General features: G+C 36.1%; 3 protein-coding genes across 10 annotated transcripts; 1 reads left to right on the top strand and 2 right to left on the bottom strand.

Moving 5' to 3' along the window:
- The first annotated feature begins 1,710 nt into the window (after positions 1-1,710).
- Positions 1,711-4,861, top strand: LOC121788694 (probable zinc transporter 10). Its single transcript, XM_042187308.1, has 2 exons — positions 1,711-2,337; positions 4,199-4,861. Exons 1-2 carry the CDS (start codon positions 1,726-1,728, stop codon positions 4,652-4,654), a joined length of 1,068 nt encoding a protein of 355 aa, XP_042043242.1. The 5' UTR covers positions 1,711-1,725; the 3' UTR covers positions 4,655-4,861.
- A 7,241-nt stretch (positions 4,862-12,102) lies between these two features.
- LOC121788689 (E3 ubiquitin-protein ligase BOI-like) lies at positions 12,103-13,465 on the bottom strand. The gene is made up of 3 exons (XM_042187305.1): positions 13,324-13,465; positions 13,029-13,254; positions 12,103-12,718 (listed from the first exon to the last, which is right to left on the bottom strand). The coding sequence occupies exons 1-3, from the start codon at positions 13,377-13,379 to the stop codon at positions 12,257-12,259; spliced, it is 744 nt and encodes a 247-aa protein (XP_042043239.1). The 5' UTR covers positions 13,380-13,465; the 3' UTR covers positions 12,103-12,256.
- Positions 13,466-19,266: 5,801 nt separating this feature from the next.
- Positions 19,267-22,832, bottom strand: LOC121788699 (vesicle-associated membrane protein 721-like). 8 transcript variants are annotated; one of them, XM_042187320.1, is made up of 10 exons: positions 22,646-22,832; positions 22,453-22,553; positions 21,980-22,116; positions 21,292-21,750; positions 20,995-21,105; positions 20,596-20,907; positions 20,211-20,352; positions 19,997-20,117; positions 19,737-19,799; positions 19,267-19,646 (listed from the first exon to the last, which is right to left on the bottom strand). In XM_042187320.1, the coding sequence occupies exons 6-10, from the start codon at positions 20,798-20,800 to the stop codon at positions 19,497-19,499; spliced, it is 681 nt and encodes a 226-aa protein (XP_042043254.1). In that variant the 5' UTR covers positions 20,801-20,907; positions 20,995-21,105; positions 21,292-21,750; positions 21,980-22,116; positions 22,453-22,553; positions 22,646-22,832; the 3' UTR covers positions 19,267-19,496. The 8 variants fall into 8 exon arrangements, with proteins under 8 accessions (XP_042043254.1, XP_042043252.1, XP_042043253.1 ...); XM_042187318.1 differs by having other exon boundaries at positions 20,596-20,902; positions 21,179-21,750; positions 22,646-22,831; XM_042187319.1 differs by having other exon boundaries at positions 20,596-20,902; positions 22,646-22,831.
- Positions 22,833-26,189: the final 3,357 nt, after the last annotated feature.

The raw sequence follows: 26,189 nt of genomic DNA, 5'->3' as shown, positions 1-26,189 counted from the left end.
CTCTTGAGTTCCTGGACCCAGTGATCCAGTGGATTTAAGGAGCGTTGTGTCTGGACCGAGCCTTGCATTAATTCTCATATGTGCACACTTGCTTACTCCCGAGTCTAGTCATTCGACATTAGAGTCGAGAGGCAGGCCCAACTCACTTCATGATGTAATTTCATAACATGGGATTATGAGAACTATTATCTAATTGTTTTACTTCTATACTTCATTGCTTCTTCTTTAAATTAGAAGTTATTCAAAATACTTCTATTTTTAATAACACATACATATATACTGGCACCGAAATTTGATAAAAAAAAATACCGTCAAAAAAGGTTTAACTCGAGGTCACGGATTCAAACCCTGCCACCCGCTGGAAGACTTTCGACCTTAATCCGCAAATCCGGTCAAATAGGATTAGACGGATTCCGCTAAAAGTGGGTTCGATACACCTATGGTCAAACCTAAAAAAGGTTTAACTTGTCTTACTATTATTGTTACTACTCCCTTCGTTCATCATTAAGAGTCTCAGTTTACTATTTTAGTTTGTCCACCATTAGGAGTCTCAATTCACTTTAAATATAAATGATAGGTAGATCCTATATTCGACTAACTCATTCCAGTCACATTTTAATTTTAAAATTAATAGAAAAAAGGGATCCCGCATTTCACTATTTTTTTCTACTCATTTTTTATACTCTCTCTGTCCGTAAATAGGAGTCTCGTTTTCCTATTTGATTCGTCAATGAATATGAGTCCCGGTTCACTTTTACTATGAACAGTATATAGGCCCCACATTCTACTAACTCATTCTATTTATATATTCCACTAACTTTTTTTCATCCACTTTTCTTAATATTTTCTAAAACCTGCACCGAAAAAGAAATGAGACTCCTATTCATGAATGAAGAGAGTATTTTTTACTCCCCCCGTCCCAGTTTAAGAGTGCAATTTAGTTAGGGCATGAATTTTAAGAAATTGTTGGAGTGTGTAATAATTGAAGTGGGGTTGGATCCCCTGCTGTGGAGGAATCACAGCAGGGAGATGCTGCCACTCACATATCAATTTTTTATTAATAAAAATATAATATTAAAAAAAAATTAATATAAAAAATTGGAATGTGAGGGGCAGCATCTCCCTGCTGTGATTCCTCCACAGCAGGGGATCCAACCCCAGTGGTGGTTGGAGTGTGTAATAAATGAAGTGAGGTAGTAGAAAGTGAGACATTTTTTACTTTTTGTATGTTTAAGATTTTGTTTTATTTTATTTTTATGAAATTATGGGCATTTGAGTGTGAATTTCATCAAGAATGAGATTAGATTTTATGTCTAAATATGATAAATTCTAAATGAGAATGGCAAAACAGAACTCTTGAATTGGGATGGAATTGGGAGGGAGTATATGGAGAAGAGGCGATGGTGCATATTGGTACGGCCACGTACACTCATAAAATACTGCCACGTAATCCGATCTCCACGCGGTGGCCCCACGCCCACCGCATGCCAAAATCCAAATAACCCCAATTCCATTTTAATATCACTTAAAATTCTTTAATCCAAACCCATTTCATGCCATCTCGATACCGTACCACTTCCTATTATTATTATCCTTCAATCAAATTCCACAATCATAAATAAATACAAAATGACCTCACTCACATCCACTCCCCTTTCTATAAAACCCCGCCCTTTAATTTTCCCATGCAAAAAACTTGAATTAATTCTTCCAAAAATAACAAAAATGAGCTCCAAATTCATTCTAATTCCATTCACCATTTCCCTCCTAATTCTCGCAACCCTCCCCTCCCCGGCCGAGTCCGTGGTGGCGGACTGCGGCGGCGACGCGGCCGCCGACGGCTGCACCGACAAGAAGAAGGCGCTCCCCCTCAAAATCATCGCGATCGTGTCGATCCTGGTGACGAGCATGATCGGCGTGTGCCTACCGCTCATCACGCGGTCGGTGCCGGCGCTGAGCCCCGAGCGGAGCCTCTTCGTGATCGTGAAGGCGTTCGCGGCCGGGATCATCCTCGCCACGGGGTTCATGCACGTGCTGCCGGACTCCTTCGACATGCTCTCGTCGGATTGCCTCAAGGAGAACCCGTGGCACAAGTTTCCGTTCACCGGATTCGTCGCGATGCTCTCCGCCATCGTCACGCTCATGATTGATTCCATGGCCACTAGTTTTTACTCCAAGAAGCATAAGGGCGGCGTCGTGCAGCCGGAGGGCGGCGCTGCGGCGGTGGAGGAGGGAGGCGGAGGTCTTGTCCACGGCCACGGCCACGGCCACAGCCACAGCCACGGGAAGATGGTGGCGGAGGGATCGCAGCTTCTGCGTTACCGAGTTATTGCTATGGTGAGTGTGAAATTTGATTAAATTGGTTAATTATTATACCTCCATCTATAAAATAGTATAATTTTATTTTTGTCATTCATCAAAATTAATCTTTAATCTTTATCGTTTTAATAGGAGTAAGATAAATTTCATTTTTCACTAACAAATAGCACCTTAACTACTGAGTTTTTTTTTTCTAATATTTTATCAATTTTATATTAAAAGTCGTACTCCCTTTGTCCCGGCCTAATCGAGACGTTTTTATTTGGTACCGAAATTTAGGTAGCGGCGATTTATTGATCGAATAGTAAAGTAAAAGCGAGAATATAGTGAAGAAAAGATGAATAAAGTAAGGGAGATAATTATCGTCAAAAGAGGAAATGTTACGTCTCACTTTGGTTGGAACGTACCAAAAGGAAAATATCTCACTTAAGATGGGACGAGGGGAATATTATTATATACTTTTAAAGGGAGTATTTTTAATTTTTTTTTTACCTTTTCTTTCTATTTCTCTTTTATTTTGTCATTTTTATATCAAAATTCATGTCATTTTCTATCAATCACTAATATTTTTTTTAGCAGACATGGGTCAATTAAGTATTAATGTGGTATTAGTGTGTGATTAGTTAATTAGTATTGTTTGGTACTTTGATCTGGATCTAGTCAACTAGTTGGCAACTTTGATAAATTATTACTCCTTTTGTCGCAAGGAAGATGATCCCTTCCTTGGGCGGCACGGGATTTTATGCAATTTTATTTTGTGTGTTAAGTGGAGAGAGTAAAGTAAGAGAGAGGAAATAAAATAGAGATAAAAGTGTTTCCATTTTTGGTAATGTATCATCTTGGTTGGGACAAACAAAAAAGGAAATTGGGTCATCTTCAATGGGACGGAGGGAGTATTTAATTACCTTTTGTTTAAGTTATCTCGAGTTGATTAATTGAGACGTTTCTATTTTATTAATTTTATATTAAAAGTCATGTTCTCTTTGTCCCAGCTTAATTGAGACGTTTCTATTTTAGTACAGGAATTTAGATAGGCATTTAGTTGATTAAATAGTAAAGTAAAAGTGAAAATAAAGTAAGAAAGAGAAAGAAAGAACAAAGTAGGAGATATGAAAAAGTAAGATAGATAAGTGGATAAAATAAGAGAAATGAGTGACTTAATTATTGTCAAAAGAGGAAACGTCTCATTTAAGTTGGGAAGTATCATAAAGGAAACGTCTTACTTAGGATGAGACAGAGAGAGATATTATGTATTGCTAAAGGGAGTAAATTTTTTGACTTTTTCTTTCTATTTCTATTTTATTTTGTCATTTTTATATCAAAATTCATGTCATTTTCTATCGTTCGCTATTTTTTTAAGTATCAATGTGGTATTAGTGTGTGATTAGTTAATTAGTTGGCAACTTTGATAAATTATTATTTAATTACCTTTTGTTTAAGTTATCTTGAGTTGATTAATTGTCATTAATGATATAAGGTATTACGACAATCTTCTATTATTTCAAAAACTAGAGTTGACCTGAAATGATTTATATGCATGGCTAATTAAAAGTTTTAGTCAAATGAAGCTATTACAAGTACAATTATTGTTTAAAAGTAAAGCTTATCCCATATTTTTATTTTTATATTTAAGCAACGATCGATTATAAAAGGAATGACTTTCAAGTAGTATTATTCTTAAGTTTAGCTCGTGGAACACTTTTACTTTTGCTATCTTTCTAGATTTTGCTTTTTATTTACTTTTTCAATCGTAATCTTTTTAAGTCAATGGTAAGTAATTTACGTTGTAAGCATAAACATATGAATATGGTTAGTAGGTTTTGTTTTGATTGCGTGATTATGGATCAAATTAATCAAAAATTAGTAGCACTTTTTATAGGTGTTGGAGTTGGGCATCATTGTTCACTCGATAGTAATCGGGCTATCGTTGGGGGCATCGAACAACACTTGCTCGATCAGAGGACTGATCGCGGCACTTTGCTTCCATCAAATGTTCGAAGGAATGGGACTCGGGGGTTGCATTCTCCAGGCCGAGTATAATTTTGTGAAGAAGGCCGCGATGGCCTTCTTCTTCTCAGTGACGACTCCTTTTGGGATCGCACTGGGAATAGCCCTATCCAGCATGTACAAAGAGGACAGTCCTAGATCCTTGATCACGGTCGGGTTGCTCAATGCCTCCTCTGCAGGACTCTTGATCTACATGGCATTGGTCGATCTCTTAGCCTCCGATTTTATGGGGCCGAAGCTGCAGGGAAGCATCAAGCTTCAACTCAAGTCGTACGCGGCCGTGCTCTTGGGCGCTGGAGGAATGTCTCTTATGGCTAAATGGGCTTAGAATAATCAATCATACATATGTTGGGGGAAAAAAATGTGTATGTTTGTTTATTTGTGTGTGCGCGCGCGCTCGCTTTCCTTTTGTGGAGGGAAATTATTTTTGTTTCAAATTTTTGTTATGTTAGAAATTTCGGTATTTTCAAGGCTTGTACAAGTTTCAGCCAAGATGTAAGATTATTGTAAAAATTACTATGAAATAAGACGTTTGTTAACTGTTCTCATTCAGTATATTGGAATTTTTTTTAAAAATTTATTATGGATGCGAAGAAAATTCATTATTACTAGTGAATCAATAATAATACATATCTAATCAATAGTTTTATTTGATTTTATTGTGGTCAACTAGCTGGTATATAACCGGTCTCCCGTTATTTTAATTTTATAGAAAGTAAACTATGTTTAATTATAAAGAGATTAGTGATAATTAAGGTACATAGAGCAGTGAGTAGATATCATGATAAGTTGACAATGGTATAGTATAATTGAGTTGCAATGCATCACATAACCAATTAATCAAGACTCAATCATCTTCAAATACATACATCAGATTAACTATATGTCTATATATTCAATGGGGCGTATATTATTTATGACTGTATATAACTAATGAATACTCCTATAACATTCTAATTCCAAACGACAACATAGTAGAATATTTGTATCATTCATCACGTTCGCTACATTGAGATATGGAGTACTATATATTTGGTTTGGATACGTGTGCAACAATTTTGTGAACCATAGAGATGACCCTATAGAGCCAGGTGTTCTTCCGAAAATTGCCATGTATGCAGATTAACTAACAATAATTTGGAACTCTCAGTTAAGGATGTCAATTTAGCCCGCAATCCGTGGGCTGGCCCGAATAGCCCGTCAAATTTATAGGGTTAGGGCTGAAAATTTTCAGCCCGATAAAATTACAGCCCGATTAGCCCGCACCCGATTAACCCTCGGCCAGACCCGAAAACCCGATGGACTGGCCCGGAAACCCAATAAAATTTCTATTGTTCTATTTGTTTGACTCTAATTCGACACTTCATTGATTATTTTATAATATAGATTACTGAAAAAATAACTTTCCATTTTATATATTAAATATATAAATTATATATTAAGTTTTTATTAATATAATAATAGATAAATGAATTAGAAACTTCAAATTCACTAAAAATATATTTAAATTTCTAAACATGCTTTAAAATTTCTTGATGTTTATGTTTTATTTTGCATAAATCTCAAATACTAGTATTTGATCATATTTATGTTTGAGTTTAAGCATATATCTCAAATTTATCATAATTAAATATTTTACATTTTATAAATATAACTAATTTTCACCATTATTTATTGGATTGATCGCATGTTAATTTTATCGGTAGCAACCCGATTAATCCGATGGGCTAGCCCGAAACCCGAGCTTTTAAGGTGAGGGTTGAACTTTTATAACCCGGAAAAATCACAACCCGATTAGCCCGCACTCGATTGACCCACAACCCAAATAGAGTTGGCCCGAAACCCGGTGAGCTGGCTCGATTGACATCCCTACTCCCAGTAATAAAATTCTACATCCGCCGCTATTTAGCTAATTATGGGTTTTGTGCTATGGATGAAGTAAGTGTGTGTATGTGTGTGTGTGTGTGAGAGAGTTGGGCTACAATGAGAATAAAATGGAGGTTTTATAATATGGGCTTTTTGCTGGGCCTTTATTTAACCTTCTTTATTGGATTAAGTTTACGTTATGGGCAAAAGTTATTGAGACAAAGCAGTCCATTTCGAAGAAAATTATTCAAAATATGCAAAACAATATTATAGGAAATGTAAATAAATATGGACTAATATTTGAATGGAAATCCGGAGAAAATTCCAATACTATCATTTAATAATATTATTTTTATTATTCCCTTCATACCATAAATAGATATTGACTATTTCGATGAAACGGGTGAAAAAAGAAATTCAGCTTATTTATGTATTAGTGATGGCATGATAAGCTATTTCTGTATTATAGTTATGGCATGCACTTATCATGCTATGCAGAGCCTTTGTATGCGATGTGACGACCACAATATTATGATATCGGTATGTTGACTTATGTGACGTACAAGGAGCAATGGACATTTATTTTTGGCAAATAAACATAAAATTGAAGATATTAAAACAAAGACGAAGCTCACACGGAATTGTAATAGTATCCAGAAATAACAATTAGTCACACGTTTTTGTGGGCTCATTAGTACTACTACCTAACATCCTTATTTTCTCCAACATTTCTTCCATCTTCCACGGCCACGCCACATGAGATTGTCCACAATGGTGGCCTTTGAAGGCCGCCATTTGTGGCTCTCTTGTGGCCCTCCACAATGGTAAATGAACAAAATTAACAATAACAACAAGGGCCACGAAATGTGGCCCTCTCCAAAAAAAAAATTAATTTGTTTGTTTTTTTTAATGATATTTTTTAATTTAACTATATTAAATTTTATTAGACTAATAATTTGGAAAATAAACATAATTTAATAAAGTTACGAATTAAAGACAAATTTTCGTCGTACTATAGATAGAGGAAAATTGTACAACGAAAATTTTTAAAAAACACAACATCAAAAGATAAAAAAACGCCACCGCCTCCTACTCGGTGGCGTCATCGGAATCCGGCACATCTTCTTCACCACCTTCTCGCCCGCCGCCACCGCCCCCACTGCCGCTAGCTTCGCCCGTCTTCGTCGGGGTCTCCGGTGTACACATCAACTGTTCCCATGTAAATCTATCAGATTCAGACAGAGGAGACTGGGAGTATTGGAATTGGGAGGATTGGAAGTGCTGAGACGGGTTGTTGATCGCGTCCATATTCGGCCGGTAGTCACCGAACCCCGATTGTTGGCGAACCATGTTCCTCTGCTGGGATGATTGGACCCGGTATTGGGGAGATTGCGGACTCCACATCTGATTGGGGAAGTTGCCGTATCCTGAGTCTCCGTACCCCGGGGAATCACCATCTCCACCTTGCATTTTTTGTAGGATGTTAATTAGGGATTGAAAGTGTAAAATGAAGTGGAAAAAATGAAAATGGAAGTGCATATTTAAAAAAAAAATCGAAATTAAAAAAAAAATTCCCTCAGCCCAGCCGCGTTTCGTGGCTCGCTGCAGTGGAGGGCCGCGGCCGCGGCTCTCTCGTGGCTCTCGGCCCTCATCCGCAAAACGTGGCTCTCTACAGTGGGGTCCGCGCACCGAGCCGCGGGTCGCGGCTCCCCCACTGTGGACACGCTGATGTTAACTTGCATCAACCAATATAAACCCATATTCATTTTAGAAATTATTTAGTAGCTATTTTAGAGTAAGTTGTTTGTGTTGGAGATATAGCTATAAAAACACTAACCGGACGTAATACAACCCGAGAGAAGATCGAAGAAAAGAAAAACAGAAACGAAAAATTACAATAAGAAATTCGAAACTGTAAAGATGAACTTAGCCGAGTCGAGGAAGGCCTCTTTCTGCAAGACGAGATGCGCCCAGGTAGTGTTCTCGGTTTTGGCGCGTCGTCCCCAAAGATAAAACGGCTACGTCTCGTTCGTTGCAACACCGCAGTTGGAACGAGCTCCGGCGAACTGGAAGAGGAAGAGGGCAAAGCTTCTAAAAGACTATGCAGAGAGAAAGTATGCTTGTGATATTCAGTGTGTGAAATGCAGTGGAATGGCTAGTCTATTTATAGGCCAAGCCACCATGCAGGGTCAACCAAGCCATGAAGGCTCATTCGTAATCGTCGGCGGTTACAAGCTTGTGGCAAGAGTGTGCCTTTCGCGTGTGGATTTCTCACGTGGCAGCCGTGTAGGCTTTGACTGTGTCACGCTTGACGATGTGTCAAGCCACTTGGATTGCTGACTCAGCGGTGGTCTAAAAAAATTACTACGGGTCCAGACCCGAGTCCAAAGACCACCCAAAGACCAATTGCCAAGATCCAAGTCCAAGTCCAAGTCCGAGGCCCGCGAGCACGGGCTCGGGCGGGCGGCAGCGGCGCCCGCGTGTGGGCTCTTTCACCCATCCTGGTCCACTATAATTATTAACATAAAGTCACTTAATTTAAGCACATTAAAAGATGTGTAACTTCTCCTATGTGGGATAATTAACACTATTTAATTATTCCCTAAGTTCAAACTCCAAGCTTTAGTTAAAAGCTAATTATGCTCAACTTTAATCCACTATTTCTCACTCACCGGAAATCGGATTTGAGAAAGTGAATATACTACATTTATCTACGTAAAATGTAGATTGGCGCTATATTATTTAATTTCATAAAATTTGATGTCTAGTCACATTTATTATTTGGTCGAAATCCATTGACCGGATATATTTTATTCCATGATTTCTACATTTTGGTTCATCACTGCAATCATAAATGGATTCTTACGTATTCATTAGAATCATGACTACTGGATTTAACAAACGAGAATGGCTTTAGTAGGAGTAACAGTCGTGATGTGATACATGAAGGTTGTGATAGAGATGAGATATTTACATAAGAGTTGTAAGTATTAAATTTTAAAATATAATAAATATCAGTTTAAAAACATAATTACTCATTCATTGTCAAAATTTTATTTTAATTATTTTTAGAATAAAACATCATTAGAATTTAACAGATTTCCTTTCAATAACGTGACAACTCAGGAACCAGAGGCGGAGGGTGCCTCTACTTTTATTTTTAAATAAGTATTTTATTTCATATTTAATTCTATGTAAAATTAATACTATCAGATTATCAAATTTATCCCTATTAATATTCACAAACACTGTATGCATTTTAGATTATTTTGTCTTCGTATTACTCAAAATAATACTCCATCCGTCCCTGAAAATTTGTCACCTATTTTTTTTCGTCCGACCCTATAAATTTGTCACCTTTCACTTTTAGCATTTTTATTAGTGGACCTCACATTCCACTCTCCCATTCTCACTCACATTTTATTACTATAAAACTAATAGGATATAAAAGTAGGATTCACGTGTCACTAACTTTTTCAACTCATTTTTTATTTATTTCTTAAAACTCATGCCGAGTCAAATGGTGCCAAATGATTAGGGACGGAAATAACACTAGTTTAGTTATGTGTTGGGTCGTGAGTCACACATCGAAAAGCCTAATTAATTATGAGGATTAAACATACATGTATATCATTTTATGATTGTTGTGTTGAATGGGGAAAAGGGTTAAATAGATGATGATTCTAGTTTTTGGGAACTAGACTCCACGACCACGAGTCCACTTCTCAATAAACAACATTTCATGTCCTTTCACTGTCTTTAATAATTACTAGTATTATACATTTATTGGAAATTTATTTAAATAAAATACCACCTTAGTTTTTAGATGGAAAGTTGGAGGAAATTAAAGAAAGAAGGCGATTTTTTTTGCCATTTTCCTTGCCGTTACTATTTTACTAGTGGGGAGGTGCAAACATACAAACCCAAGACATTTTAAATATTAATAATGTGAGAGAATTCAAGAAAATGAAGATATGAAAATTAATTAAATTTTTCCCACCGGCAAATCTTGTCTTGATTCCAGCTGCATATATATGATGACCCATCAACTAAATTTCCGACATGAATCACTATCAAATTGATGTGGATTTCGATTATGGCACATGTTGTCCACTCAAATTGTTGCCACTTCTTGAAAAATCTTTGCTTTGCTTTTACCACCTTAATTTGTCAAACTAAGATAATGTGTTGATCACATCTTTTTGCTTGAAGTAGACCTCAATAAGAGCGACCATTTTATTGCACATAAATATTACGATTATAATTTCACTAGTCACGCCAAAATTCATGGGAGGGTCAAGAATTTAGAAGTAATCTGACAATCATTCAAATAATGAATTCATTTTTAAATAGGGGAGCATTAGGATGCCAGCATAGTTAGAGTGACACCCTATCACTAATTTGATCCGTCAGATCTGGTATATGGACGCTTGAGATCAATTTATTGAAATAGAGTCCGGATTACTGGATAATGTAGGGGATATTGTTGTCTAGGGGTAATTTGGTCAATTACCTAATTTGAAACCTAAACAAATTTAGGTAATAGGTAAACTGCGAATACTACTTAGCAATACTGCAATATTCATAGAGTAACACTGTAATCTGGTAAGGTAAAAAACTATTACGAATTATGCAGGCACGTAACACTGCAATATTCATAGAGTAATACTGCAATCTGATAACAACTGAAAATAGAGAATACCGATTTTGCCCTTCAGCGTTTTTTTATCTTCCAGTTTAATTAAAATAGGATGCCACGTGACAGCTTGAGAATCACACGATCTTCAGATCTAACGGTCTAAATTGGTGGTATGGTGTTACAATAAAGAGTGTTGTCATATTAATACATCCCTTGTTAAATATATAGTATCTTTTATCCATTATTTAATCAAACTTACTATTGGTTAAATTAAATTAATTTACTTTTCCAATAATTTTCTAGTCCTAAGACAACTTCTTTATGAATATCATAATTAAAATAAATATATAAAATTGAATAGTAGTAATAAAAATCAATGAAATGAAAAAAATTAATCAGGAGTGTTGTAATTAATTAAAATAGTGCTGAGTGACTGAAAATTAGATTGCCAATATAAATGGCTTAATAATCATGAAAATAAATGGTTTGAAGCCAATAATATATATATATATATATATATATATATATATATATATATATATATATATATATATGGTTGTATTATATACCTAACTAGTTTAAAATACTAAACGCCAAACACATCATTACATAATAACGCAAAGTTCATTACAACTTTATTTGTAGTTCATTATAGGGAATTTTGAGATTTAGAAACAATGACATCATCATGTATAGTTTAGAAATCTGAAGTTCATTATAAGTTTGTTATTAGTTAATTATAATGAACTTCAGGTTATCATATAATGATGTTGTTCGGCGTTTAAGGTTTAGGAGTGATTTGGTATTTATCATAGTCATATATATCTCCAATAATTTGCAGTATATTGATTCTTGCAAAAATTAAAGTGTGGGCTAAATGCCCCTTTAAAGAGGGTAGAAGGGCATGAATTTCAACAAGGTACAATTTAATTGCCGGCAAAGTTGGGAAGTAAATGCCTCATCCTCCTCGCATATATGTATCCTAAAAATGCAAAATAATAATTTTATTATATAAACTAGGTGTATACATGACACAATTATGTAACCAAAACATGCATATAGTCTATCTATCCCAAAATTTTAGTGATTTTGCGTGTATGCAGTGCCAAACCAAAAGTAACTAGGTGTTTGTGAAATTGAATCAAGTAATATTCGTTTAGAAAACAACTTCATGAAGATCATTCTAGAGAACTATACACATTGTCCCATAACTTAATTTTGCTACATATGATTGTCCCTTAATGTATATTGATTCAGTTAGCTAGAGAAAAGATAGAAAATCTTGTGTATTAACAATTGAATATTGAATTTGATGTAAACACCACCAAAAGAAAATCAACAAAAAAAATGCAATACATATCGCTTAATCTAAATCTATCGTTTTTCCTTTAAACGTGTGCGCGTGTGTTGGTCTGATGATTAATTTCAGGATATGTTTATGTGCAGCGTGGCGGTCATGCTAGCATTACAAACGGGGCAGCCGTGGTGGAGCCCGCTTCCGCAACCGCTGCAGAGGCAGAGGTGGCGGCACGGCAGCACTACCACGCAGCACTGCCTCTCCCCGCAAATCCGGCACATCCTCCTCTCAGTCTCATCGCAGCAGCTGCCGCACGACTCCACATCCTCCTCCACCGCCGCTGCTGCACCTCTAAATTGAGCTAGCGCGTGCAGGAGGGAATTCGCCGCCGCCTCGTTGGCCCGTGCCGTCTCCTGCCACAACTGGTTCTCAAGGTAGAGGCCTTTCGCCTTTTCCTCAAGCATCAAATTCAATCTCTCCATTTTCTCGATCTGGTCGTCTTTCTCTCGCAGCGTCTTCGCCATCGATTCTCCCATCCTCGTCGCTGCCATCTTCGCCTGCTGCTTCAATTCCCATCGGATTTTCATCGTCTGCGAAAAATCAGGATCAACTCAATTACAACTTAATTTTTTTTAAAATTAATACTCCCTCCGTCCACCATATGGTTGACTTTGTGAACAAAAGTAAAAGAATAAAGTGAGTGGAACGTGAGACTCATTTAAAATATTAGTTTTATATTAGATCGTGAGTGTAAAAGGTTGATTGCATGTGAGATCCGCATACTAAAAGTGGAATAAAGTAAATGGTTGTATAAATCGTAGACAAATTAAAATGACAAAAGGGGTCTTTAAATCGTGGACGGAGGGAGTAGAATTGTAGAATTGTGATTGGGATACTCACATGTTGATGAATTAAGGAGTCGATCTGCGGCTGGAATTGAGGCAAGATGTTTTCACCGAATAATTGACAAGTGTAGAATTCATCTCTAGATCGCTTTCTGGTAGCCGGAATATTGGGGGTGAGGCTATTAATCGAAGTTTTAGATTCGGAAACAAACTGCTGATTTACCGGAAATGGAATCGCCTGAAACTTGTGGCCTTCGTGAGGAGGATTCATAAAACTCTCTCTGCAAAAACACAGCTATAGTCTATTAGAAAATATTCAACAAAGAAGAAGAGGAGGAGGAGGAGGTTACCTGTGTTGAACAAATTGCGAAGGAAACAAATTGGGATGCGTTGCTTCAACCGCCATTAATTTAAAATTGAAGGTATAGAGCGACAAAAGTTTGATATCTGCATTGAATTTTGCAGTATACAGAACGATCCATTAAATAGTAGTAACTGACACGGTGGATATGTGCCACGTTGCAGATGCAGGCCCATCTTAGAGCATCCACAATGGCGCCGGTCCCGGCGGACGTCCGGCCGGCATGCCGGAGTTCCGCGCGGAACGTCCGCCATTGCGCAGCGGTGATGCGGATACGGACGTCCGCTGCGGACACCGAAGTTACGCGGCGTTCCCGGGACGTCCGCCGTTGCGTTGACCCCACGGACGTCCGCGCGGACGTCCCGATTATTTTATATTTTTTTCAAAAATTCTATAAATACGGCTCGTTGAACTTCATTTCATTCGCACCACTTGTATTAACGAGTATCTCTTTCTACGTTTCTTTTATATATCCAGAATGGCTGGTATTGGTAGTGGTAGTGGTCGTGGCTTTGGTGCGGGCGGTAGCGGTGCGGGTGGTAGTGGTGGGGGGTACGATGACATAATGAAGCGAATTCATGCACGTGTGCGGGAGGCAGCACGTGAAATTTAATGTACCTTTTTTTTATTTAATGAAATTTTTATTCACTAATTGTGGCGAAATTTTAATTCCGTAAATTGTTTAATTCCGTAAAATATTTAATTTGGTGAATTTGTGAATTTTTATTATTGTGGGAAGTCCGTCAGGATGTCTTTGGGGATGTCCGCCACTGTACAGTGGGAAGTCCTTATGACGTGGCAGAGGTGTTTTTGGGATGTCCGCGGGATGTCTGTCGGGACATCCGCACCACTGTGGATGCTCTGCGTACGGTGATCGAGTCATTTGTGGCCCATGTTTTCTCTGATTTCAAGTTAACATCATTATTGTTCTTTTGTTTTCACCATTAATAGAGTTGATATTGTATAGTTATCTTCCTTGGACATTCTCGACGTATAGTATATATTGCTAATTTCTTTTTTCTTATTTTATTTTCCATCTTATACATTTATTGATTATTTTTATTCTCTTCTTTACATTTATATGTGAAAACTAATCGTACACCATGTAATATCTTATCTATGAGTTCAACCACTTCTCTGCTAGGAGTCTCATTTTTCCATTTTAGTCTGTTCACAAATAGGAGTCCCGGTTCACTTTTACCATAAATAGTAATGGGGTCCCACCTTCCAACTAACGCATTCCACTCATATTTTATTTAAAACTAATATATAGAAATGAGACTTCTTTTCCACTAACTTTTTTCCATAAATTTTTCTTAATATTTCTTAAAATTTCTTGCTGTCATGAGACTTTTAATGACGAAGGGAGGAGACATATTAATATACATTACCATAAAATTTAATTGGTTTCGTGAACGTAGCTAGAGTTACGGTTGTCCACTATAAAGCCCCGCTACGCACATTTGAAAGTAACTAGAGGAAAACTCATTGATGTTTCATCAACTTTATTTTAAATATATGATATATTTAATCTTTAATTGGTGTTTAAATGAGACTACGGTTTAATTAAGTGCGAAATATCGATTTTATTTTCCAATGGTTTGTCATTTCTATCTTCCTTCACGTGAATGCTTTACCTACTACTATAAATAATCAATAAACATTATTATTAAATTAATGCCAACGCCTGCAGTTTTATGCTACAGAATTCTATATATATAAAGAATAGTTGGCCCACCTTTTTCTTGTACTACTATTGATAATATATTCAATTGTGATGGCAGCATATCACTAGCTTCTCAGAAAAACGAAACCGACCATTCACCATTATGGTAGACACTAAATCCAGGTTGGGTTAACATTTAGTATTATTTTATATTCATAAATTATTTATTCATTACCTTTTTTTTAAACCCTTTTTTCTCCTATATCCTTTTTACAACAATTTGGATTCTTTTATATTCATGGAGAAAAGATAAAAGATCGAGTTTCAATGGATAATTTGTAATTGTAAACATTTGTTAAACGGTTCCAAATTTAAGGAAAACAAAATCAATGCAATTACCTTTACCTTTTTCTAGCATCTTGCTTTGTTTGGTGATGTTATGTTATGCCTACTTTCAACGTACTTATTAATGTAATGACATTATTATGTATGAATCTAATTAATTAATTGTACCACTACAACAAAAAAAACTATTAATTAAAAATATTTTTAATACAATTAAGGAGGTTAATTTGTGTTTCTAAATATACCACCAACGTCTCAAAAAGCGTTCTTATTGTTTGTGTCACAACTAAAATTAGAGGACGCAAATGGAAACTTCCTAAAAAAATAAAAAGATTAAATTAATTTATTCTTAATTTAAGGACATTTTCTTTTGCATCATAAATTGTTTTTATTTTTTAAAACTTTCCAACAGATTGCGGTCTCAATTGCGTATACGAATTTACTGCCACCACTACAACAAAAATTACCAACCAGGACGCTTTTTAAGTCAATTAGAGACACTAATATTTTTTGCTAAATAAATCACCGACGCTTTAAAAAATGTCCTTACCGGTGGTGTGCCAAACAAAAATAAGGACGCAAAATGGAAGTGTCGGTGAATTTTTTTGGGACGCTTTTTAAAAGCATCTATAGATTAATTTTGGGACCATTTTTAAAAAAGCGTCCCTAATAACTAGAATTGGGTCTAAAATACTCTCCATCCCCTACTGACCTATAGAGTTTTTGTTTGCATGAATTACACGATTTTAGTAGAAATGATAATTGAAACATCATCACCAAAAAAATTTTCTCCTGCAACAACAATTAACATCACAACTTCCACCCAAAAAAAGTGATAGGTAAATTTGGGATATTTTTAAAAAATTTCCAACGCAAACAATTGTATCCCTAATTTTGCGTCCTTAGCCGTAATATTTGTTGTAGTGCACATCAATGAAAGTTTTGCTCTAGAAGTTGTGCCGGCTAATTTCTATTCAAAAGATCTACTACTACATATAAATAGTAAATTGATGTATCAATGAAAGGTGTAAACATTAGCTAGCAATATGTAATTACAATTTTCCAGAAAAAAAAACATGAACATGTAAAATACCAATTAATCGAGATAATTACTTGATATAACAGCTATACAAATCCCAATCTTTGGATCTTATTGCAAATTATACCAAATCTTCAAAATATTTCGATAATATTCTAACCTATTTTAGTAAATTCACCCATTTTAAATTTTTGTGTACCAACTTGGAGATGCACGATTTTTCCAATGTTGATATCGAAATTTAAAATTGATTAATTGAAGGTTTTGGAAGCATTGGATAGTGTCTAAACGAAATGGAGTAATTGATTTTAACTTAGGTACAAAACATGAATTATTTTTTGAACCACCTTTCCTTTTCAAATTTGACTAAAACTTCCCATCGTTGTATAACTAAGGTAAAATTTCTCTAGTGGATTGTTAAAAGCAAGAAAACACAAGTGTGAAACGTGGATTGAAGCAACGCCAAAGTTTTGAATAAACTTGATGAGAGATAATCTAGATAAAGAAACCAAACTTGATTATGAAACATGACTAATTTAATTAATGAAGTTTATCTATATGGGCTGCTAACTTTAAGTGGATGCTATATGGTTGTACTCTTCTATTGACCAAATAATAGTGGTGCCACAGTGAAATTACTGTTTTGGTTAGACAATATTAGGTATGTTGATGTTGATATTTGCCTTAATTATTATTTTTATTTCTTTCTTGCTAAAATTATTTGAGATTGCGACATTGAAAAACATGCACGTAGGTTCTGGGGGAGAGCATAGCATATTAATATATTTGTGACATATGTGTACAAGCACTTTCTTTAATGTATATAATTTGATTGAGATCAATGTGTAGAATTTTTCCGTGAAATTATTTCGATTTGTTTGTATATTCATTGGTCGCAGACGTTACTAGCAAGTTTCTTGCAAGATGCCGACGGGGTTGGTGATGACAAATGACAATGTCTGATTAAATCTATGTATTAAAGGACTTGAACTCCTACTTGTTTGGTGTCTCCTAGATAAAAAAAATCAACTCATAATTTAACATGTTTTAAGTGTTAGATTTAGCTTGGTTTACGAGTCTTAGGTAGATAAAAAAATCAACTCATAATTAATTGATAGTTTTGACAAATTTGCTGACTTTTGTCGGTAAAATGGGTTAAATATTGAGAATGGAAAATGGAATAAATTGGACCAAAGAATGCATGAATGAGAGATGATTCGACCGACTAGGTAGGTATTCGTAATCAAGTTATTTAAAACCAACTATACTTGGGCGAGTCTGAAGATGGCAGGATGTCCTGAGAGTCTCACTCGGCTAAGTGAGTTACAAGTTACAACCATCATGTCGCTCAGTCAAGATCGTAAACCAAAAGACGTCAATAAATATAATTCGATCAAAGTCACCTGCACAAATTTGGCCCTTCTAGAAGGTCTCACTAGGCCGACATATATAGATAGATAGATAGATATTTTCTTAATGTATTGAAAGTATAGTATGTGCGAAATGTTAAAGAGATATTGGCTAGATGTATAAAGCCCAATAACAATTTCTAAACTTAATTTTCACTGATTAAATTTGAAACCAATGTTTATGTAGCATTGTGCGAATCTGCTTATTTCAGCACAACAATAAACGAGACTGATGAGGTTGCATATTGCAATGACTATTTCTGAGAGAAAATTTGAATAATATACAAATTTTTCTAGGAATAATTTAAAACGTAATTCTGATTTGATAATTTTATACTCCCTCCATTTCCTAAAAATAGATACTTTGAAAACAACACGAGTTTTAATAAAAAATTTAGAAAAGTAATAAGAGAGAGGAAACGAAGAAAATGGATGAAGAGAAAAAGTTATGGAATTAGTGTTATTGGATTCTGGGTCCATTTCCAAAAATGGAAAGTTTTATTTTTAGAAAATAAGCAAAAGGAAAGAATTTCTATTTGGCCTAAAATCGGAAAATGTAGTTGAAAAATATGTAAAAATAGATCAAAATTAGCAATTTTGAACCAAAACTGGAATAGTCAAATGTGGTTTTAAATTGGAACTATCACTTTCTTTGTCTGACCGTGCAGATCCATCTCTCTTCGAACCGGAGCTGCTTATTCATGAAAGCATAACTAATTCAACATTTTTTTGTTGTAAAGTTGCAAATTGATGGTTCTGAGTTATATTCACTAGTTTTCACCTAAGCAATCGACCATTGCTTTTTATGATATATCAAAAAGGCTCAAGTCAAAAACGGCGAGCAAGCAAGCCCAGAATATAAAACTCCTAAATAAAAAAAAAAGTGTCAAACAACAACAGTCAAAGTCACTCGATAGACTACCAACAAAACACGTCAACGGCAAAAAAACCAACACACCCATTCAAACTACTGAAAAACTAAAAAAGAATCCATAACTAAAAGCGCCCCACAAACAACAGCACAGACAAAAAGCACAATAAGCGGAGAGAAGAGACAACAAAAAATGCACCTGCAAGGCTAGACCATTCCTAATCATGTCAAAGTTACTATTTCAATCTTGGAGTTAAGTAAATCATTACAATTCACAAATGGATCGTAGAGTTTGTCTAAGTCTAACCAATAGTGTATCCGTGATTTTCGATTCAGGGCTACGTCAAATAATTCCAACGACTTGAAACTTTAAAATCCATTCAAATAAAAAAGAAAAAAAGAAAAAAAATACCCCTACAAAAAAAGACCACCATAAAAAAACAAAATATATAAAAAAGTTTAAAATAATGTCCTATAATATTTTTTTGCAACGAGAAAATTTAGTATTTTAGTAACACAATGAATTTAATATGAATAATACGGAGTATTATTTTTCAATTCTTAAACCATAACAAAAGATTATTATTAAGGCATAAAACTAATGATTTGAATAGTTTGGATTTATTTAAAAAATGTCCACGTAGCCACTCATGAGAAGCTCACTCATGAAGCTCAATATTATTCCAACTCAAAATAGCTTAATGTTCAAAACTCAAGTCTCATGGACATAGTGCATTATTGTTGGCTTTGTCCTAGTTTCATCAAAGAAAAGCGTAAATATCACCTGCTAACTTAAAACACGCGCATTTTACCATTTCCACGGAACGATGTTTCAATCTCCACAGTCGAACCCCTCACAGACAGAGAACACGATGATGAGGATCAATGCGATCACAATAGCTAAAACAACAAGCTTCATCTTCGACTTCTGTAGCCACATTCTCCTGTGTAATCTTGTTCCTGCAGAATTGAAATCCTTGGCCTGTTGAGACAGATGATTTTTTCAGATCGGTTAGCATCAAAACATGTCGACACACACACACACGTGTAGAACATTGAGTCACGGCCAGACCTGCTGATGCATTATCTCAGTCTTTTCCACCAATAGTTCTATCTTTTCTCCACGATCAAGAACCTACACAAAATAGATGAGCAAACTCATATGCAAGATATGGAGCAAACTCATATGCAAGATATGGAGCAAACTGCCAATCCTTTAACATTAATGTATCATTCAACATTGAAGATTCAATCTATTCGAGGTTCATGTCTGTAGAGTTAATTGAGCCAAGTTCGATTAATACAGAATAAACAAGAGGAGGAGGATCATACCTTCTCTATGTTTTCTCGCATAACACCTTTCACTTCAGACACCTGAGCCTTAACCTTAGCTAGGTTGCTTATTTCCTCAGGGTGCTCAATGCAGTATTGCATATGTTCCTTCAACTTTCGTCTGCATATAACCATTTCTGGGTTTTAGTTTTTCATATTTAGCAGAAAAATAATTCTCACATGCAACGAATGTCTAGGACTAATTTTTATATACCCATATTCTTTATCAAGGCTATTTGGAGGAACTGCTGCAGCTCCCTCACTACCATATTTTTTCGAAAAATCATCCTTGATATGCTCTAGAAAAGCCATAGGGATCTGTCTACCTGCCGTTTCTTCTGCAACCACACAATATACTGCACCGAAAGTTGCCACATTATGATAAATCAGTAACTCCAAGTAATTCACTTTGATAGATGGAGACAGAGGCGCGTATTCTTTTACTTCGGTCGGATTTTCCTATAGAACAACCAAACCATTTTAACCTAAATATGACCGGTTCGGTTTGGTTCCCAATATTTCCGGAATTCTGCTGATCTAGAAAGATAAATTTAAGCAAAAGATCACAATCATTTCATATGGTAAAAAGAGGGACTTACTAAAGCCATTGTGAATGAGGTAATTGAAGGTGTGATTATCGCAGTTGTATGTGAACTTGTTGTTGGATGAAGGAAGCTTTTGGAGGCACTGGTAGGCAATGGAGTTGAAGTTCCCACTGAACGCAGTGTACTCCGCCAGTACTACTGGCGGCGTTCCACGAGCCACCATCGCGTAGATCAGTGTCGCACGGTTGTTCTGCCCCATTTCTGAACACAATCAGCAGTGGAGCTCCGTTGCACCCTTGTTTTCTTCTATATATGGAGAGTAGAGTTACGGAGAAGAAAGGAAACTTCGTTCTTCTCCCGGCTATGCTTCAAAAAGAGAGAAATTATTTTCTTGATATCAAATTGTAGAAATCATTTAATTCTATATAAGGTAATAAAGTGTTAGAGACTCACTCCATTGATGGTGATATCATGCATGTTAGTTCAAACATCAGTATCCTCATCTTCACCAGCAAGTCATGTAGTTCTACCTTTCCGACGTTGAAAGCTCAACACCTAAGTTACCTAGTCAATTATCAGGCACACAACACCTTAGTTCTACGTCTGTTGCAAATTTAACTAGATAAATACTCGGTACATTTTATGTATAGTAGCATCAGACAATACAAATCAGATTAAACCACATATTCACTCTAGCAGACTGCTCCTGAAAAAGTACTATCAGGAGTAGCTGTCTGAGAATCCACTGACCATTTGACGATCCTGCAAAAAAACTATACTCCCTCCGTCCCAAGATAAGTGAGCTAAAACTTTTCGGCACGAGATTTAAGAAGATGGGGTTTTGTTAGTAAAGTGGAAAGTGAATAAAGTAAGAGAGTTAATAAAGTAGAGAAAAAGTAAGAGAGAGAATGCCAAAAAAGGAAATGGCTCACTTATCTTGGAACGTCCCAAAAAGAAATGTGAGTCGCTTATCTTGTGACGGAGGGAGTACAATTTTCGTGTCTTCTGTTAATATGCGAACTCAGAAAGTCATCACGTAGAAGAAAACAACATCCAGAATTCCTGTATACTGCGGAGATGAGGGTGGTCGAATGATGCTTCACACTGACCAGCTCGATATCAAATATTGAGTGTCACCAAGTTCGGGCCTTCATCATTCGATAAGCGAGTTGGATTGAATATAGTAGTGAATAATCTGTCTATCAAAAACTGCAGAGCAAGAATCAAATACTAATTCGTACGAGCAAATACAACCATGTTCTTCTTCAAAGAAGTAGATTACATTTGTACTTAAACAATTCCTTCATTACGTTTCACTCATCCATGTTTTCTAATTGAACCTAATTTGATGAGAATTATTAGCTCCTCGACTAGAAAAGATGAGCTTCAGATACCACAACGAACATATGAATACAAACTGATCAAAGAGATGACTTACATCTAGGTGGGATGGGTTATTGAGACGTGGTGATGGAGGGAAAATGACGCGACGAATGCCACCTACTTTCATTGATCTCACAGCTGATTCAATACCAGATATGACCAACATAAGTTGAGATGGTCAAAGTGAAAGATCTGTGAATGCTTCACACAATCACACGTAAGTTGAGTAGAAAAGTAACTAATGTATCTTCAACTCACAAATTTTCCCATAAATACAATGTTCTTTCAATGTGATGGTTTAATCATGACAGAGAGGTTTCAGAGGCAAAAGCCATCCTCTTATTTCGCAATACAGGAGTATGAAATTACACCATCAATCATCTCAAATAGGATACTGAAACTATTTGCAATTGCAGTAAATCATACGTATTCCTTCTCTCATTCAAGTTGGGGGTTTGCATCATCTTCTAATTTAATCCTAAAACAAAATTCGAATATCTCGACAACAGTATATGAAATACTACTAACCATTCCAGAAGCAAGAACAAATTGAAAAGGAAGGGATCTCCATTTTCATCAAATCACCATGCTGGCTTCGCCGCCAATCTTCCATAGTAATGAATCACCACCTTTTCCCCAAATCAGAACGGACACCGATTCAATCGATCCAATGCCAAACAAAATTCCGGAAAAATTGATAATTAAAATAACTAATGAATACCGTATCGCCGGAGGAAAGCCTATTGGATTGAACGCCATGGAAATGGAAATGGAAAGTGTGAAGCAACACTGTGATTGTGACAAACAGTGGAATGACAAACAGTGGAAATCAAAATGAACGGAAAAAGAATAGAAAATTCGCCGCCTGTGGGAATCGACAGCCATGCTGTTCTACCAGCTGAGCTAAGACTGCTAATACGTTAATTATCTACCAAATAATATAAATATATTTTAATAAATATCAGTACTTTATTTTATAAATCACGTGGCCCATGTTTTGTATCCAATCTGTACGAAGCCCACTCAAAAGCCTATGTTTCGACCAGCAATGTAACTACCCATTACCCCATTTGTCTAAGTTAGAAACCAGGTCTACTAAGTTAGTTTTAGAAAAATACATTTTTACTCATCCTTTTTTCTATTCCTAGTCATTAAGTTAAATTAATCTAGACACTTTTGACAATCCTAATTTTTATCCTTATTTATGATTTGCTGTATCAAAAATTTAAATGGGATAACTCACCGTTATCTTTAGCTACAAAATAGTTAATCATGATAAATTAACTAATTGACCCTAGAATAATTATATTATGTATCAACCGATATCTAAGAATTATTTTATACATTTAAAAGTTTTTCAGCTTGGAGGTAAATGGATACTATTGGGCAGGCTGCATCATGAAATTGATGAGCCAGCATGACATACTTGACATTTGTCCATCATGTCATTTAAATGAGCTTCATCTGTACCTTTCTTCCTCCCTCTGTCTATAAAAAATAGTTTCATTGTACTCTCTGTCCCACTAAAGATAACTCACTTTCCTTTTAGTTTGTCCCATCTAAGATGACTCATTTCTATAAATGAAAACACATTTATATCTACTTTATTCTATCTCTCCTACTTTATACTCTCCACTCAACACACAAAATAAAACTGCATAAAACTCTGTGCCACCCATGGAAGGGGTCATCTTTCTTGGGACGGAACGGAGGGAGTATCATTTTGGAATATTCATGAAAAATAGTCACATTTCAAAAATGGAAACTTTTTCTCCCACTATATCCACTTTTTCTCATTCTCTCTCCTACTTTTTCTCCTCTCTCTCATATTTATCTACTTGTTTACTAATTTATCATTAAAACTCGTGCCGCCATAAATAGAACTATTTTTTGTGGATGGAGAAACAATTTTAATAACACTTAGAACTAGTTTAGCAATCATTATTTTAGATGGTTATGTTGGAATCATGTGCCCGGTCAAAGGGTTTTGACCAAGAATAAATTCAACTAGATATTTAATTTTGTGAAATTAAATGATATAGCATCGAACTACTATCGGAGTAGATGACTGAGAGAGCAGGTTTATGAAGGGTCGTGTGTTCTACTAGGTAGGATGCGACCTAGACTTAGCAGTGTCGTTGGCACGAAAACCTAAAAGCCTGTTATCAAAACATCAACCCACTTCCACTAACTAGTATAATGGAGAGATGGATGTGTGCGTAATACGATTGAGATGACATCTTGGAAGGTTGGTTTGCTACCACGCTTTGGGTTGAGTTTTATCTAGACACGAAACTAAAATGGAACCTATACTATCCTGATTAGTAAGATGCTATCATCACAGAACTTGGTTGTGTACGTGAATATAGGAATTGGACTGCTGGGGAGCAGGTGAAAAGTAAGAATTTACTATAAATAGCCAGACAAAGTAACAGAGGATATCAAGCGGTATTGGGCGACTAACTGTCAGATCTGCAGAAAAGCTGGAAAAAGTGAAAGGACAAAGCAAAAGGTGGCTAAAGGCACTAAGTGGTCCCCAAATCAGATAAAGATGTTGTCTTCATCACCAAGAAATGCGAAAATGCAGAAAATCATGGACTCCATTAATAACTTAGGTAAATCTTGCAACATACTCAAATTTGAAATTAAACTTGGAAATCGAGACACTTACATGAAAAACTATTAATTACGTAAACTGACTAACATGCAATATGACAGAAAATCAACAACGATTAGAGCGAGACATTTTCTTCAAATTACAGCCGAACAAAATACTTGTAATTTTGCACAAAAACCAGATCTAGTCTAAGAAGGAAAATCCATGCATGTAACTACCTCAATCAACGCTAAGCTAACGGATCTAACTAATCTAGGCAGAAGGAAAGCATTCATAACCGAAATGTGAGAAAGCAACAAGGTTCAACTTCATAATCACCAGGTCCAAGCACAAAATGTTTAAAACCAAGTAAACAACTTCGATCAACAATGAAACTTCAAGTAAAATGAGTTTGCTACGGGAAATTAAAAACAACAGAAAGCGATAAATATTGTTGGCCCCTCGGGCGATGAAACAGTTGATTTTCTTCAAACTACGATGGCTAATTGGAACGGCAACGAACTCCCCTCCGGCAGAGTACCGAAGTCTTCAAGTAATTGTGACCTGAGGGCGAGGAACGAGAAGTGGTGGAGCTAGTCTCCACGTATGGAACCGGAATCTCCAAGAGTCTCTATCTTTCTTCGTGTGACCTCCTATTTATAGGGTGGCTTGCCCTAATTTCTAGGGTTGTCTCTTCATGTGAAATGACATTTGCCCTTTGAATAGTTGGTCATTTCCTAGCAATCCTTCCTTCTCCATCTTGAGCCCTGCGGCATACATCCTGGCCAGTATTGCATCTGTCTAGAGTCCTTTTCACTCGAATCACTCCGACACCCTTCCTCCTGACTTGTACCATTAACCTGCACACTTCAGCAACTTCTTTACACATAATATGCGTTAAAACCATCATACTGACCAGTAACCAATGCCTAGAATGCGACTTATCAATGACTGTGGTGTATTCATTTTCTCAAATCCGATTCCCGGTGAGTGAGAAATAATGGATTAAAGTTGGGCAAAATTTCGATTTAATTAAATGAGCTAATAGAGAAGCCATGGATTAATAAAGAGAGTTAATTATCCTACATTGGAAGTGACAACCTTATTAAATTAATTTAATAAGAAGAATTATTACATGTAATAAGTATAGTGAACTAAGATGGGCGGTAGAGCCCTCACGCGTCCCGCCGCCGTCCGCCTCGCCGCGAGCCCGTGGACTTGGACTTGGACTTGGATCTTAGTAATTGGTCTTTGGGTGGTCTTTGGACTATTCTTTGAGCCTGCCCGAGCCCGTGGTCTTGGATCTTGGCAATTGGTCTTTGGACTATTCTTTGGGCCTGGTAATTGGGTTCGATGCTTAGTCATTCCATGCATTCCTACACCAATTCACAAGGATACACATCATAAGTTCTCTCCCTCCTCTGCATTGTCTTTCTGTACGACACGTCAATCCGAGAGCAGTACCAATGCGTATCTCGTCTTGCAGAAAGACGTCTCATCGACTCGGCTTATTACTACATTTACGGTTTACTGTTTCGAATTTGTCATTGTAATTTCGTTTCAGTTTTGATTATGTATTCCTTCTTTTGGGTTGTATTACGTCCTATTTATCTCTTATCATCCAAAATCCAACAGGTTCATCGTAAAAATGATGTAATCATGTATGGAC

This window comes from Salvia splendens, unplaced genomic scaffold (genome assembly GCF_004379255.2).
Source record: "Salvia splendens isolate huo1 unplaced genomic scaffold, SspV2 ctg1120, whole genome shotgun sequence".
Taxonomy (NCBI): Eukaryota; Viridiplantae; Streptophyta; class Magnoliopsida; order Lamiales; family Lamiaceae; genus Salvia; species Salvia splendens.
This window is presented reverse-complemented; position numbering and strand designations above follow the sequence as displayed.